The sequence below is a fragment of the Monodon monoceros genome, unplaced genomic scaffold (assembly GCF_005190385.1).
Source record: "Monodon monoceros isolate NGI ecotype Baffin Bay Population unplaced genomic scaffold, NGI_Narwhal_1 Super_Scaffold_21, whole genome shotgun sequence".
Taxonomy (NCBI): Eukaryota; Metazoa; Chordata; class Mammalia; order Artiodactyla; family Monodontidae; genus Monodon; species Monodon monoceros.
The window spans coordinates 33839109-33854099 of record NW_021703778.1 but is presented as its reverse complement, the minus strand read 5'-3'; the positions used below and the strand labels follow the sequence as shown (position 1 = coordinate 33854099).

Here is a 14991-nt window from a genome sequence, read left to right as displayed (position 1 = left end):
TCAGCCCCTCCAGGGACGCCTTGGCTACAGAGAGCTACCTCGCCCGAGGGGCAGCCCGTCTCCAAAGCCTGATGGAGATGCGGCTAGAAAGGCCCAGCCATTTCTGCCAACAGGACAACTCTGATGGGCCATTTGAGCTCCAGGGGTTGGCGGAAGCTGTCTGGTGTCATCTCAGCTCAGCTCGTCCCTCTGCCCAGCCCTGTGACTCCCCTCCCTTCCACAGGTGTGGAGCCCAGGATGCTTCTGAATAAACATCCTGCAGGCCAAACACCATGTCAGAGTCGATTTCCGGGGGAACTCAGGCCCCCACACTCCATTTCCTCATCTGTAAAATGGAGATCCATTGGAGAGGGTGAGTTAATGGCTAAACTCAAAGCTTTCTAAGAAGACAAAGGTACTGCAAAGGCAAGTTCACTGTTTCCTTACCTTCCAGACTCCACTGGTGCCTCTCCTTTCCGAACCTGACATTCTCCACAGCCTGGGCCACAGCTTCTTTGAGTTGCTGTTCAGAGACCTAGAAAATATCCATCACCTCCTCAAGCAAACAGTGGAAACTCTTGCATCAGGATCTGAGTCCTGTACCAGCTCCCAAGCTGAGTCCCTGGATTCTAGTTTCTTTCCTTCACACCCACTCTACAAAGAGCTGACAAATTCCATTTCCAAAAACACCTGGGCATCAATGGTTCCCTAGTATCTTCTAGGTAAAGTCCGAACTCTTGTCAGGAATAGGGTTGCCAAGACGGCCCCTCTCAACTCTCCAACCTTCTCTCCACTACTTGCTACAAAACTAGGCAAAGTTACCATTTCAGAGTTTACCTCTGGGAGCTATTCCATTCTTAAGGCTGTCAGGACATTATCATTGTCATCATTACCAACAACGAGGACGTCATAACCATCACCCTAATAATCATATTGTCACAGGTAATTAATCACCGTAGAGTAATAGTTAAACGTCTGAGTCCTGGAGCCAAACAGACTTGTGTGCAAGTCCCAGCGCCCCCATTTTCTAACCGCACACACTTGCACAGGGTACTTAACCTTCTAAACCTCAATTTTTTCTTCTGTAAAATGATGACAACAATAGAACCTACTTCACAGTAAGAACAGAGGGTTTTAAGAAATACGTTGTTTGACACCAAAAGCACAGGCAACAAAAGAAAAAAATAGATAAATTGGACAATGTCAAAATGAAAATATTCTGTGTATCAATCAACAAAGGGCACAATCAATAGAGTGAAAAGGCAACTCAGGAAATGGGAGAAGACATTTGCAAATCATACTCCTGCAAGTCAAAAACAAAACCAAACAATCCAAGTAAAACACGGGCAAAGGATTTGAGCAGCCTTTTTCCAAAGAAGATATACAAATGGCCAACAAGCACGTGAAAAGATGCTCAACATCACTAATCATTAAGGTAATGCAAATCCAAACCACCATGAGATGTCCCTTCACACCCATGAGGATGGCTACTATCAGAAAAATAGAAAATGAAAAGTGTTGACTAGGATACGGAGAAATTGAAACACTTGTACACGGCTGGTGAGAATGTAAAATGGTGCAGCCACGATGGAAAACAGGATGGCAGTTCCTCAAAAAAATTAAAAATAGAATTACCGTATGATCCAGCAATTCTACTTCTGGGTATATACCCAGAAAGGATGGAAAGCAGGGACTCAGATATTTGTACACCTATGTTCATAGCAGCATTATTCACAATAGCCAAAAGGTGGAAGCAACCCAAGTGTCCATCAACAAATGAATGGATATGCAAAATACGGTCTATACATACAACGGAATCTTATTCAGCCTTAAAAAGGAAGGAAATGGTGACACATGCCACAACATGAATGAGCCTAAAGGACATTATGCTACGTGAAATATGCCAGTCACAAAAGGACGAATACCGTATGACGTCACTTGTATGAAGTACGCAGAGTAGTAAAATCATGGAGACAGAAAGTAAAATGGTCATCTCCAGGGGCTGGGAGGTGGGGGGATGAGAGTTGTTTAAGGGGTAGAGAGTGTCGGTTTGGCAAGACGAAGAGTCCTGGAGATGGCTGGTGGTCATGGCTGCAAAACAATGTGAATGTGCTTCGTGCCACGCTTCACTTTGAACTCCACGCTTCAAAATGGCTAAGACGGGGGACTTCCCTGGCAGTCCAGTGGTTAAAACTCCGCGCTTCACCTGCAGGGGGCGCGGGTTCACTCTCTGGTTGGGGAATGGAGACCCCACAGGCCGCGCGCTGCGGCCAAAAAAAAAAAAAATGGCTAAGATGGTAAACTTCATGTTAGGTAATTTTACCCCCCCCCCAAAAAAATAATACTAAATAAATCATTAAAAGTGCTGGGCACAATTCCTGCCAAATGGTAGACTGTCAGTAGAAGAGATTTACCCTCAACCGCAGTCCTGTAAGGTGAAGACCACACCCCCACTTCAAAGTTGAGGAACCAGAGCCTCTAAGAGGTTAGATGGATGTCCAAGGTCACTCAAAATAAACAGCGAAGCTGGGCATGAGAGAGGCATCCTGCTGCCTGTGTGTGTCCCCTGCCTGCAGTGCCTTAGCCTTTCTGCTGCTCCAAGCTCTGCCTGCCCTTCACGACCTGGCTCCCTTGGCTGAGCAGCTGGGCCCCTGACCCCCTCACGCCCAGGGTCCGCACCTCCTGTGGACTCTCTGTGTGGATGCCTCACCCCTCCAGCCAGAATGCAAGCCCCTCAAGTGCAGGGGCCATAGCTTCGCCCCCCTACCCTGCGTCCTCCCCCGCTGCTCTCTCGCCATGGTCCTCCAGGGCAGCAAGAGGCACGGATCACCGAATCGAGACCCGTTTCTTTTCTCTTCTCTTCTACTGCCCAGAGGTTAGACGAGTTACTTGTTTACCGTAAGTGAGAGGTTCGCTTTCCTCCAGTGTGCTTATTGTCAGTGCTTAATAACTGAGCAGGGCTGGGTTTGAATCCCACCACACAGGCACGTGTGGATCTTCCCCATCATTCCATTCTCTGTCCTATCTCTGCTGGGAGTTTGGGAGCCCACTAGTTAAGAACACAGGCTATGGTGGATTTAAATCGTCATTTCTCCACTTCGTAGCTCCACCACTGGGCAAGTTCCTTTGCCTTTCTAAGCCTCAGTTTCCTCATCTAGGAATTGGAGGGGAAAATCATACCGACTTCAGAGGGATGTATAGCAACTAAATGCAATTGTATATGTCAAGTCTTTGGCAAACCCAGCTGGTACACACTAAGGATGAAATAAATAGTGATGGTGATTATCACCAGGGTCCCCAAAGTCATTTCACCCACGCCCATGGCTGCACTTCTCAAGTCTTGCTCCCACCTGGATCTCACTTACCAGTCGCTGTCAGTCCTAAATCTAATTGCCTATGGGCATCTCTAACTAAACCTCCCCCAGGCACCTCCACCTCTCTGTATCCCACACTGAGATCTTTCTCTTCCCTTCCAAGCCCACCTCCCTTCTCTGATTCTCTACTCGGTGGTGGTGTTGCCATCGCTCGGTCTTCTAATCTAAAAATACTCCAGTCCTCCTAGGCTCCCCCCTCTCTTGCCCCAGAGCTAATCAGCCAACAGATCTTGTTGATTCTTCCCAGGTTGCCTCTTGTTGCCCCTTCTTCTCTGTTCTCTTCCCACATCTGCTGTTTAGTTCAGGCCCTCACCATCCGTTTCCTTCCTCTAAAAAACTCCGAGTTCCACCTACTCCATCCTGTCCTCTGCCGTGCAATCAAAGGGTAAAAAAAACCCCTGAACATGTTACATATAGAGCTAGAGACCTCCCCTAGCTCCTCACTACTCACGGAATAAAATGCAAACACCTTAGCATCCTGTGGAAAGCCCTTTGCCACGTAACCCCAGTGCCTCGCCAAACTCCATTCTCGATGCTCTCCTCCAGTCCCTACATCCCAGTCCTGAGAACCTACCCCCCTCTCCTTCCACGACAGGTCCCTTCATGACTCTGCAGCCTAACTTTGTGTTCCCACTGCCTGGAATGACCTTCCGCAAATTCTTTGCCTGGAGAAAACTAACTTGTGATATTTCTTGCTTTCTCTCACCTTCCCTTCTGTATCCCTGTATTCTCATAGTACTTACCACCCTGTATCACAATGATTTCTCTGTCAGTCTCTCTAGTGAGAACGTAAGCTTCTGGAGGGCAGGCATGCGTGCTACGAGCCCACTTCTTCCTGTGTGCTCAGCGCCCGGGTCCAGACAATCACATAGTGGGGACCCACTGGACGCATGCATGAGTGAATCTCTTCTATCTACTAGCAGGAACGCTGGGTCTATATTTTCCTGCCCTAGAGCTTGTAACCCAGCTGCAAGAGCTTCCCTGAGCTAACGCCAATCGCCTCTGTGTCTAGGAGTTTGTCAGAGGACCTCTCTGCAGACGCTTGTTACGACAGACACTTGGTTCATTTGAGTCCTGAGAGAGTGGGCCTGGGAAGAAGAGGATGCCCAGCAGGGTGTCACCTGTGGGTCCGGATGTCGGCTAACCATGATGGGGACTGGACCCGGGTTACAGTGACTCAGGATGGCGTAGACTTCGTTGAGCGTCATGCAGTGCACGGGGGAGTCGTTGATTTCCACAAGTTCATCGCCACACCTGCAGAGGCATCAACAGGAAGCCATCAGCAGCACGTGTGCTTCCCCGAGGTCCCAGTCCTGCCTGGGCTGTGTGATGAGACCTCAAATTCACAGCAATAAGGAGACCTCCTTCGCCTGCCGACTGAAACTCAGTACAGGGCCGACCAAAGCGACATATCGCACACCCGCTTCATGCATGACCACAAAGTGGGAGACAATGCATACCGAGTGTGGGGCAACATTCACGGAAGTTTGTAACTTTTTTCTGCCCTTTCCGTTTAACTTAAGCTCGATCGAGATGGAGGGCGTCGTTTAACCAATGTAATGGATTAACCAATTAACCACAATTGAACTGCTCACATCTCTCTTGGGGCTTCAATGTTCCCATATGCAGAATGGTTAACAGGAAGAGCAGATGGGACGTGCTAAAAGGTAAAGAAGAAATAACTGGATGGGGGGGGGCAGCCAAGGTTCTTGCAAAAAGAAATAAAGAGGGAAGGCAGTGGAGTTCATTCTTGTAAGGCGGGAAATGGGGGAAAAAATGAGGTAGAAAAAATAAGGTTGCATCGATACACAGAGGATTTTGTACAATCCAATCCTCTTGCTTCACACGTGGGGAAAATGAGGCAGAGAGGGTGACATTATCTCCTCAAGAAGACGTCACTTAGGGATTAAAAGACTTTTTCTGGAAAGTACCAAATAGTAAATATTTTAGGCTTTGCAGGCCGTGCCGTCTGTGTGGCAATGGTGCAACTCTGATGTCATAGCCTAAAAATAGCAGCCTTAGACAATAGGTAAATGAGTAAGCATGGCTTTGTTTCAATAAAACTTTATTTAACAAAAACAACAGATGGTGGGCCCCCATTTGCCCTCCTCTGCCCTAGCTGGTTATCAGGAGGGCCAGGATTGGAACTCAGGTCTCCTGTGGCTGATTTCACACTTCCTCCTGCTGCGGTTGGCTGCCCCTTCCTTCTACATTTCTGTCTCTGAGTTAGTTCCCTTTCTCCTTCTTGCTAAGAAAGTACACATTTTCACTGAGGTAACTGAAGACCACACAGCACCTGATGCCAAGGAAAGTGGAAGCTTCCAAAACAGTCCCTACCCAGCTGCAGGTCCAGGAGGGAAGACTCCGTCTAAAGATATTAGGACTAAGGCCATCACTCTGACTGAGTCACTCAGTCCCAGGTAACAGCACAGCAGCTCAGCAAATCAGCTGTCACCCTCCTGCCCACGACAGCAGCAAGCCCACCTCTAATTCAGAAGCTCCATCAAGATACCACCCTAAGCAGGGCTTACATATATGGGCTTGGCCAAAAAGTTCGTTCGGGTTTTCCCATAACATCTTATGGAAAAACCCCAACGAACTTTTTAGCCAACCCCAATACTACAATGATAGGAAAACATTTTAACATATGGCAAAACTCTCCTGATTCAGCAAAACCTAAGCCCAGTAGAGAAGATATACATGAAGATATACGATCTGGGACACATATAAATATATAGCATATATCTTCTTACGCTATAGGAGAGAAGCTATACCACACACGAGTGTCGGACGGAGTATAAAGTACTGTAACGAGTTAAACTGGAATAAAATGTAATTACAAAAAAAAGAATATGTAATTACCAAACTCAGATCCCTTGTTGAAAATAAAATTTAGATTTTTACTTCTCTTAGAAGTTATTCGGAAAAAGATATATGTGGAATGCCCGAAAATACTCTGTTTATGCTACAAGAAATGGAGTTAATACTACTGATTTGCTGAGTAAGCTTCTTTTTCCATACAGACTGACTCCACAGGTAAACCTCCTTGAAGCTCCTATTTATGTCCCTCTACAGTCTGTATTATTTACATCTGAATTAAAGTATGTTTAACTTCATGTTTTCTGTTTCGGACTGATATTCTCTGAGACAATGTCTCTTACACTGCAACGTGCATACAAATTCCCGGGGATCTAGTTGAAATGCAGGTTCTGATTCAGTGGGTTGGGGAGGGCCCTGGGATTCTGCATTTCTAAGGAACTCCCAAGTGATTTCAATGCCGCTGGTCCAGGGACCACACTTTGAGGACAAAGGCTCTGAGCTATCCCTGGATCATTCTAAATATCTCATCTCCCAGTCAGTCTCCTGATGCACTAAGGAATTCCTTCCCTCCTTTGTAAATCAGGGGTCTTTTCAAAAACAGAAATCAGGACATACCGGAGTCGTCCGTCCAGATGCGCCACGGATCCCGGAGAGAGCGTGTGAATGAAAATGCCAGAGATGCACTGGAAATAGGGGACGCTGCACAGGCCGATTCCCAGCCCAACGCCAGCCTCTGGAAGGCAGAACGGGATGGGGGTGGGGGGACTGGTGACTGAGCTTTCCCAGGGATGCACTAGTCTATTAGGTGCCAAACCTGTCCTGGGTTAGTTGGTGTCTCCTATTCATTAATGCATTCACTCCACCCATGCTTATGGAGCAACACTGTGAGTAGGCACTGCTCTAGGGTCAGCAACTAGTGACCAAGGCAGGTGAGGATGCTAAGGTCAAGTAAGGAAAGGGAAGGAAAGAAGGAAGGAAGGGAGAGAGAGCAGGAGGGAGGGAGGAAGGAAGGAAGGAACAAAAGGAAAAGGGAGGGAGAAAGGGAAGGAGGGAGGGAGGGAAAGAAGGAAGGAGGGAGGAAGTTGTCAGGGGGGTGATAAGTATTAGGCAGAGAATTAATAGGGAATGCACTAGAACACAAGAGGATGACCTCTTTAGGGCTCAGAGAGGGCAACATTTAGGCTAAAATACGAATGACAAGAAGGAACCAGGGATGGGGTGATGGGGGCATTCCCAAAAGAGGTGACAGCTAATGCAAAGGCCCAAGGTGAAAGGAAGCAGGCCATGCTGCAGGACCAAAAAGGAGGCCAGTGTGGCCGGAATGTAGCCCATCGCGGGGAGAGTGGTATGAGAGGATTCAGGACAGGGAGGCAAGGGTCAGCTTAAATGGAACCTTGTCAACAAGGATGTGTCAGTGAAAGGACGCTATTCTCCATTGAGAAGGAATGCCATGGGAAACTTACGAGCAGGAAGTGACATGGGCTAATTTCTATTTTCCCCAATATGACCGGCCGCTGGGAAAAGAAAGAGCTATGAAGGGTCAAGCAAGAATGGGAACAAGGAGATCAGTTAGGAGGCTACTCTTCACCCAGCAGTGGTGACTTGGACTTTACCGCTAGTGAAATGGGAGAGAGATGGATATACACAGAACACATCTTGAAGACAGACTTGCTGATGGATTCAATATGGGGATTTCATAAATTAAAATGAAGATAACTCGTAGAGATGTTTTTAGCTTGAAGAAGTCTGAGACTTTTTGGCTTGAGTAACTGGGTGGGTGATGATTCGGTTCACCAAAACAGGACGCCTATGGAGGACCAGAATCATGAGGATGGCGACCAGGTGTGCAGTTTTGCCCCAGTCACTCTTGAGATGCCTATGAAGTAGCCAAGGAGACATGGGGAGTAGATAGTTGGGTAGATGAATCTGAACCCAGCAGAGAAGGCTGAGTGGAAGTTTGAAAGTATCAACGTGGAGGTGGTGGTGTTAGGACCATGGGGCTGGATGGGTCTCCCAGAGTGCGTGGGAGAGGAGGGCCTGGGGCTGGCCAGCATCAAAAGGACTGGAAAATGAGGGGTAGCTGGTAAGAAGGACCAGATGGAGTGGCCAGTGAGTAGGAGAAAGACCTTCTTGTGGTTTGCTCCTGGCACCTGTGGTTTACAAAGCACGGTTGTGGGTATTTTCACCTCTGATGCTGGTCCTCCCAACGTCCCAGGAGGGTTGCCATGGGCAACTGTTAGCAACCCTGTTTGATGGATGAAGAATTTTGGCTGTGATATGGCCCACAAACAAAGGTCAGAGCCCTTTGCCGAGATCAGGTTTCCTGACCAGAGTGAGAGTTCGTAAGCCCTGCGGGCATCAGAATTGCCTGGGGTACTTATATAAAAGTTATAGATCCCTGGGCCTCTCTTCTAATACTGTGGAAGAGAAATCTCTGGGGGTAGAGATTAAGAAGCTGTGTCATATACATACGGCAATCCAACAAAAACCCTGCCTATGGTATTTCTGATGCCAGTGATCAGAGGAAACACCACCCCAAGGCCAGGGACCACGGAGCCCACCAGGGGAAGGAAGAGAGCCGTGTCTTCCCCATGTCCTGCGCCTGCTCAGTGAACTCACGCCGCGAGTCCTGGACACAGCTGCTGGCGTGTGCCAGCACGTACTGACCTGTGCCTAGTATTCATGCCAGGCTTGGGGGCTCAGGGATGTCTGAGTCCTCAGGCTGCCTGCCAGCTACCCTCTTCATTCCTCATTCTTCTTCTACAACAGATCTCAAAGCCACCCACCCGTCTTCACCTACCGTTCTCATCCTCTCTGATCCAATGGCTGCAACTGGTTCCCAAGCCTCCATTTTTGTCACATTATAGGCCATTCTCTACAGAGACGCCTAGGAGATGTTTCTTTTAAAGCATAAGCTGATTATGTCTGTGCTTAGAAATCCCTCAAGGACTCCCAATTGCAATTAGAAGAGAATCTAGCAGCAAAGTCCCACAGGGTCTCTCTCTTTGCCTCTGCCAGGTGCTCCAACACCACTTCTCAGGCTGCCCACCTCGCTGCAGCCACACTGGCTTTCCCTCTGTCCCTACAAGCTGAGCTGGTCCCTTTGCGGGAGCTGCCTCCTCTTCATTCTCCAGGTCTCAGCCTAGCTGCAATCTGGCAGGGGGGGCCTGCTGAGCCCCCTGCAGTTAGCATCCACCCTTGGTGGGGGGGGCGTGTGTGAAGGGACTAGATGCTGATCCCCAAATGTCTGAGCTTGAGAGGATCTCAATTTTCTGGCACACGTGAGAAAACAAGAGTCCCAGAGAGGGCAAGTGACCTGCCCAAGGTCTCTTAGCAGATTAGCTGTGGAGCTACAACTCCTGGTCTAGTGTGTGTGTGTGTGTGTGTGTGTGTGTGTGATTTGTGTTTGCTTCCTTTTATTTTATCCACTGCACTGGGACATGTTGACTGAATTCGGATGGTGTGTCCCGGGCTTCTGTTAACAAACAGAGCCCTAGACCTTGGGGCTAAACAGCAGCCATAAAATCTGCTAAAGGACAGTGCCCGGGCCTGTTTCCAGCCAAAGAAAGTCTGGGAGATAGCTCAGTGGAGGGAGGCCCAGGCAGAGGGCGGAGGAGGGCAGCGGGGCTCCCAGGAGGCCAGCCTACCTTTCTTCAGGGACACCTCCACCAGGATCCTGTAGTTGGGCTTGGTGCTGCTGGCAGGCGCTTCAGGGCTTTCCAGGATGAAGGAGTTGCAGTCCTTGGTGACACAGGTGCTGGAGCTCAGGGAGCGGCACAGTGCGGGGGACAGGCGGCTGCTCAGGGAGTGGGGGGCCGTCAGGCGGGTCCTCACCGTGAGGGCGAGGAGCCCCTTTTTGGCTTGCTGGAAGGAAAGAGAGAGGGTCACGGCTTCCAGCAGCAGCTCGGGGCAAGGGCAAGTGCCCGGGTCTTTGTGGGGAACAATAGTAGAATGCTTTTTAAAGAAATGTTGCCACATGCGGGTGTGTGTGTGTGTGTGTGTGTGAAATACAGAAATGTGTGTATACATATACATGACACATATTTGTATGTCTGGATACGGATATGACATCTTATATACGAAGTATATACATATATATGCCAAAGAGATGGAGTCTTGAATTGAACTAACTAGATGGAGACTCAAAAAATATCTTTCAGTGACTGTCTTCGAAACTTTAAAGATTGTAATATAAATACATAGAACGTTACACCTTGAGAAAACCATAATTCAAAAGGACGTGCACCCCAGTGTTCATTGCAGCTCTGTTTACAATAGCCAGGACACGGAAGCAACCTAAGTGTCCAACGACAGAGGAACGGATAATGACGTGGTACATATATACAGTGGAATATTACTCAGCCATAAAAAGGAACAAAACTGGGTCATTTGTAGAGATGTGGATGGACCTAGAGTCTGTCATACAGAGTGAAGTAAGTCAGAGAGAGAAAAACAAATATCGTACATTAACACATCTATGTGGAAGCTAGAAAAATGATACCGACGAACCTATTTGTAGGGCAGGAATAGAGATGCAGACATAGAGAACGGACATGTGGACACGAGGGGGGAAGGGGAGGGGGAGATGAATTAGGAGATTAGGATTGACATATATACACTACCATGTGTAAAACAGATAGCTAGTGGGAACCTGCTGTATAGCACAGGGAGCTCAGCTCGGAGCTCTGTGATGACCTACATGGGTGGGATGGGGGCGGCTGTGGGAGGGAGGTCCAAGAGGGAGGGGAGAGATGTATACGTAGAGCTGATTCACTTCGTTGTACAGCAGAAACTAACACAACATGGTGAAGCAATTATACTCCAATAAAAAAATAAAATAAAATAAAACCGTTCTATAAACCTCAAATAGTTGATGCAGCCCCCGACAACAGTCCTAATTACACTATTATTTTCAGAGTAAGGCCTTTTTTGAACAATGTGCCTAGATGAGTGTCAGCAAGGTGCCCCACGTAAAGGAGCCCACATTTGGAATTTGTAGGTTTGAAGGAAGGAGGGTGATGCTGGGAGCTTGCTTCCTTTGTCTGAAGGCCCCAGAGTTTGGCCATATATTGATAATAAATGGTCACCTTGAACTTCTGCAAAGCATCCTGATGTGTGAGTCCAGCCATCGATTCCCCGTTGAGTTCCAGAATTTCATCACCTGTTGGGAGAGGGAGAAATTGTAGCTGAGAAGAGTTTTGCCCAATCAGGAGGCGTTATCCCTTAAACTCTAGTGCCCCCACCCCCCGTCCAGGTTTCTGTGAGATGTACAAAGCATCACAGAGAACATCTCATTCAGGGCTCTGCCCCTGGGAGGTGGGCAAGGCAGCAGTGCTGGGCCTTCTCTGGCACTGCTTACTTTCCAGGGTGAGATCCAGGGTCCTTAGCCAGGCACACAAGGCCTGGCCCAATCGGCTCCCTGCCCACCTCTGGGTTTCACCTCTTTCTCTCCTGCCTCTCAGCCCCTTATGCCGTTCGCTCCCCTGGACCATTGCCTGATGCCACACACCTGCCTTTCCCACAGTGGCCTGTGCATTTCCGTGCTTGTCTCCGTGCCGTCTTCTGAACTAAAATGTACATCTCCGACCTTCTTGACCTACCACTTCTTAATCGCTTGGTCTCTGCTGACTCTGCACTCTCGTGGCACCCAGAACCTACCACTCTCACAGCCCTTGTCACCCCGGCGGTCATCGATGAACTGTGAAAGTCTCTCCCTGGGGAAGGGGCTTTGTTACATCAGACGCTGTAATCCTCAGGGCCAATTCTGGGTGACGCCTCCACAGTGCCCAGGACATGTGGGTTCTGGGTGACGCCTCCACAGTGCCCAGGACATGTGGGTTGCGGGTGATGTTTCCAGAATGCAGTGTAGGTCCCAAGTTACAGAAGAGGAAAGTGAACTCAGAGAAGTCCAAAGTTCATATGGTAAAAAGTTAGGACTTAGAGCTTTTTCCTCCTATACACCTAAGAGAAGAAATTTTTCTGTATCCAGAGATCCATTTTCATGGGGATGGAAAACCACTTTCTCCTATTCATTCCATCTATTCAATACATAAACAAAGAGCACTGTCCCTGTATTCAACACTGTGCTGGGAAATTCAGATGCAAACATTATTTTTTACATGGGTTTCTGGCCTGCATGCTATTGGGTGAATCTGCTGTCACTTAATTATGGTCCCACGGTAGAGAATCCATCATTTTTCTCTGGTTGTTTTTAATATATATATATTTTTTGTCTTTGATAGTCTGAAGCTTCACTAGGATGTATTAGGGTGCTACCTCATACTGAAGTTTGCATAATTCTGGAAAATTCTGGATAATTCTGGAAAATTCTTAACCACAATCTCATTGCCTATCGCTTTCCCTCTTTCACTCTATTCTTTCTTTCTAGAATTCCCATTAGATTATTTTGGGCCATCTCAACCTATTCTGCATGTTTCTCTAGGGCTCATCTTTTGCTTCTCTACTGTTCTGTGTGGCCTACTGGATAATTTCCAGATCACAAATTCTCCTTACAGCTGCATTTATCTACTGTTTAACCCATCCGTTGAGGTTTTTTTTTTTTCTTTCAATGACTTTGCTTTTTTTTAACTTCTAAAAGTTATTTTTTTCACATCCATCTATTTTTTCATTGTGTTCTGTTGTTTCCTTATTGTTTTTCTATTCCTTCTCTTATTTTTTTAAACATCTTGTATGTTGAGAAATGATCACCACAATAAGTCTAGTTAATATTAGTCACCACACCTGGTTACAAGTATTTTTTCCTTGTGATGAGAACTTTCAAGAGCTACTCTTTTAACAGACTTGTGGTTGCCCAAGTGGATTGGGAACTTTGGATTAGCCGATGCAAACTAGTATATATAGGATGGATAAACAGCAAGGTCCTCCTGTATAGCACAGGGAACTATATTCAATATCCTGTGATAAACGAGAATGGAAAAGAATATGAAAAAGAATATATATGTGTAGAACTGAGTCGCTTTTCTGTACAGCAGAAATTAGCACAACACTGTAAATCAACTACACTTCAACAAAATTTAAAAAAAAGAAAAGCTCTACCCTCTTAGCAACTTTCAAACATACAATACAGTATTACTAACTAGAGTCACCCAAGATTTATTTATTTTATAACTGGACATTTATACCTTTTGACCGCCTTCACCCAATTCACCCTCCCCCCCCCAATTCTGGCAATCACCCATCTGTTCTCTATAGCTATGAGTTAGGTTTTTTGTTTTGTTAGATTCCATATATAAGTGTGATTGTATGGTGTTTGTCTTTCTCTTCTTATTTCACTCAGTATAATGTCTTCAAGGTCCATCCATGTTGTCCCAAATGGCAGGATTTCATTCCTTTTTCTGGCCGAACAATTGTAATCTTTATTTTCAACTCTTTTTTTTTTTTTTGCGGTACGCGGGCCTCTCACTGCTGTGGCCCCTCCCGTTGCGGAGCACAGGCTCCGGACGCGCAGACTCAGCAGCCATGGCTCACGGGCCCAGCCGCTCCGCGGCATGTGGGATCCTCCCGGACCGGGGCACGAACCCGTGTCCCCTGCATCGGCAGGCGGACTCCCAACCACTGTGCCACCAGGGAGGCCCTCAACTCATTTTTAAGGGGAGCTTGTTTTTCTGTGGAATTCCCACACCCCTCAGGTGGCTACTTCTATTTTTTCCCTTTATTTCCAGCAGGCACCCCGGGGTCTCAGGACTGGTTCAGGACCAGTAGTAACGTTAGCTCCTCAGCTTGGGAGTCCTGAGCTGCAAGGGCTGACGGCTGAGGTTGCACACTCACCCTGACACGGGTTTGGCTCTTCATTTTCTCCAGCGAGATGTCTTTTCCCCACTCAAGGGCCAAGGACAAAATTACGTTTCCTTGTTGCTTCCCTGGGCTTGCTGGCCTTTCATGAGGGCAACTCTTTAGTATGAAGGCTTTCTAAAGGTTCTCAGAGGTTCCCAGGGCCCAAGACCACCTCTCCTGCCCCTGTGTGGGCATCGAATCCCAGCCCCTGGGCCTTAGGCCCAGTAAGCAGCTCCCTGTGCTATCACGTCATCAACTCCTGGGAATGTCACGCTTAGATTTAAAGTGGTTTCTTTGTTTCTTAGAAGCTGGGTGTTTCCATTTCTTTCTTTAGAGTTCCAATGTGCTGTTTTAGCCAACTTGTGTCTATGACAATAAAGGGGTGGGAAGCATATTCAAATCAGCTTAATCTGTTACGTTGCTAAAACTAGACAAGAAAAATAAAAGGCTCGGTCCTTGTCCTTATGAGATTCCAAGTTGAGGTGTGACAACTGACAAATTAAAAATAATCAAAATATAACTAAGTACTTGCTGAAGGCAGGATCTACAAAGAACACACTTCAGAAACGTCCATTCTTTATGACACAAGAGGCTGAACTTGTCTTCAGATTATTAGAATGTCCATCCCAAGGGGGCCATACACTCTGGGCCCTCCAGAGAGTCCTCAGCCTTATTTGGCCATATCTGGTGGAAGGTGAATAGCCTCGGTTTTGCCTTATAAATCTTACACAATCATTTGTTTGCAAAGGGAATACAAATAAAACATTCTTAGCCTTGATCTTGACACCAAACTTTTGTTGCAACTGACGTATCTCCTGGGGAATTCAAGGGCGTATTCTAAAACTTCACTTTTGAAAGAAGTTACAAAAGGCAACTTGGTCAATTATTTGAGGCTAGAATCAAGGACTGCAGACTAGCTGAGCGTCCTTTTCACCGAATTCTTACGATCACTATTAACTAAGCGAGACAAATACCCAGAAAGAAAAAGAATGAAGCTTGGCTTGGGCAGGCTTCTCTCTTCTGG

General features: G+C 47.2%; 1 protein-coding gene across 2 annotated transcripts in view; it reads right to left on the bottom strand.

Moving 5' to 3' along the window:
• The window catches only part of IL16 (interleukin 16), an 82585-nt gene that overhangs the window by 17992 nt on the left and 49602 nt on the right, over window positions 1-14991 (bottom strand). For both annotated transcript variants that reach the window (XM_029238532.1, XM_029238533.1), the window contains exons 6-10: window positions 11261-11334; window positions 9821-10037; window positions 6789-6906; window positions 4475-4607; window positions 427-514 (exon numbers count right to left, since the gene is read on the bottom strand). In XM_029238532.1, the coding sequence (XP_029094365.1) occupies window positions 427-514; window positions 4475-4607; window positions 6789-6906; window positions 9821-10037; window positions 11261-11334 (630 nt within the window). The remainder of the gene's footprint in view (window positions 1-426; window positions 515-4474; window positions 4608-6788; window positions 6907-9820; window positions 10038-11260; window positions 11335-14991) is intronic.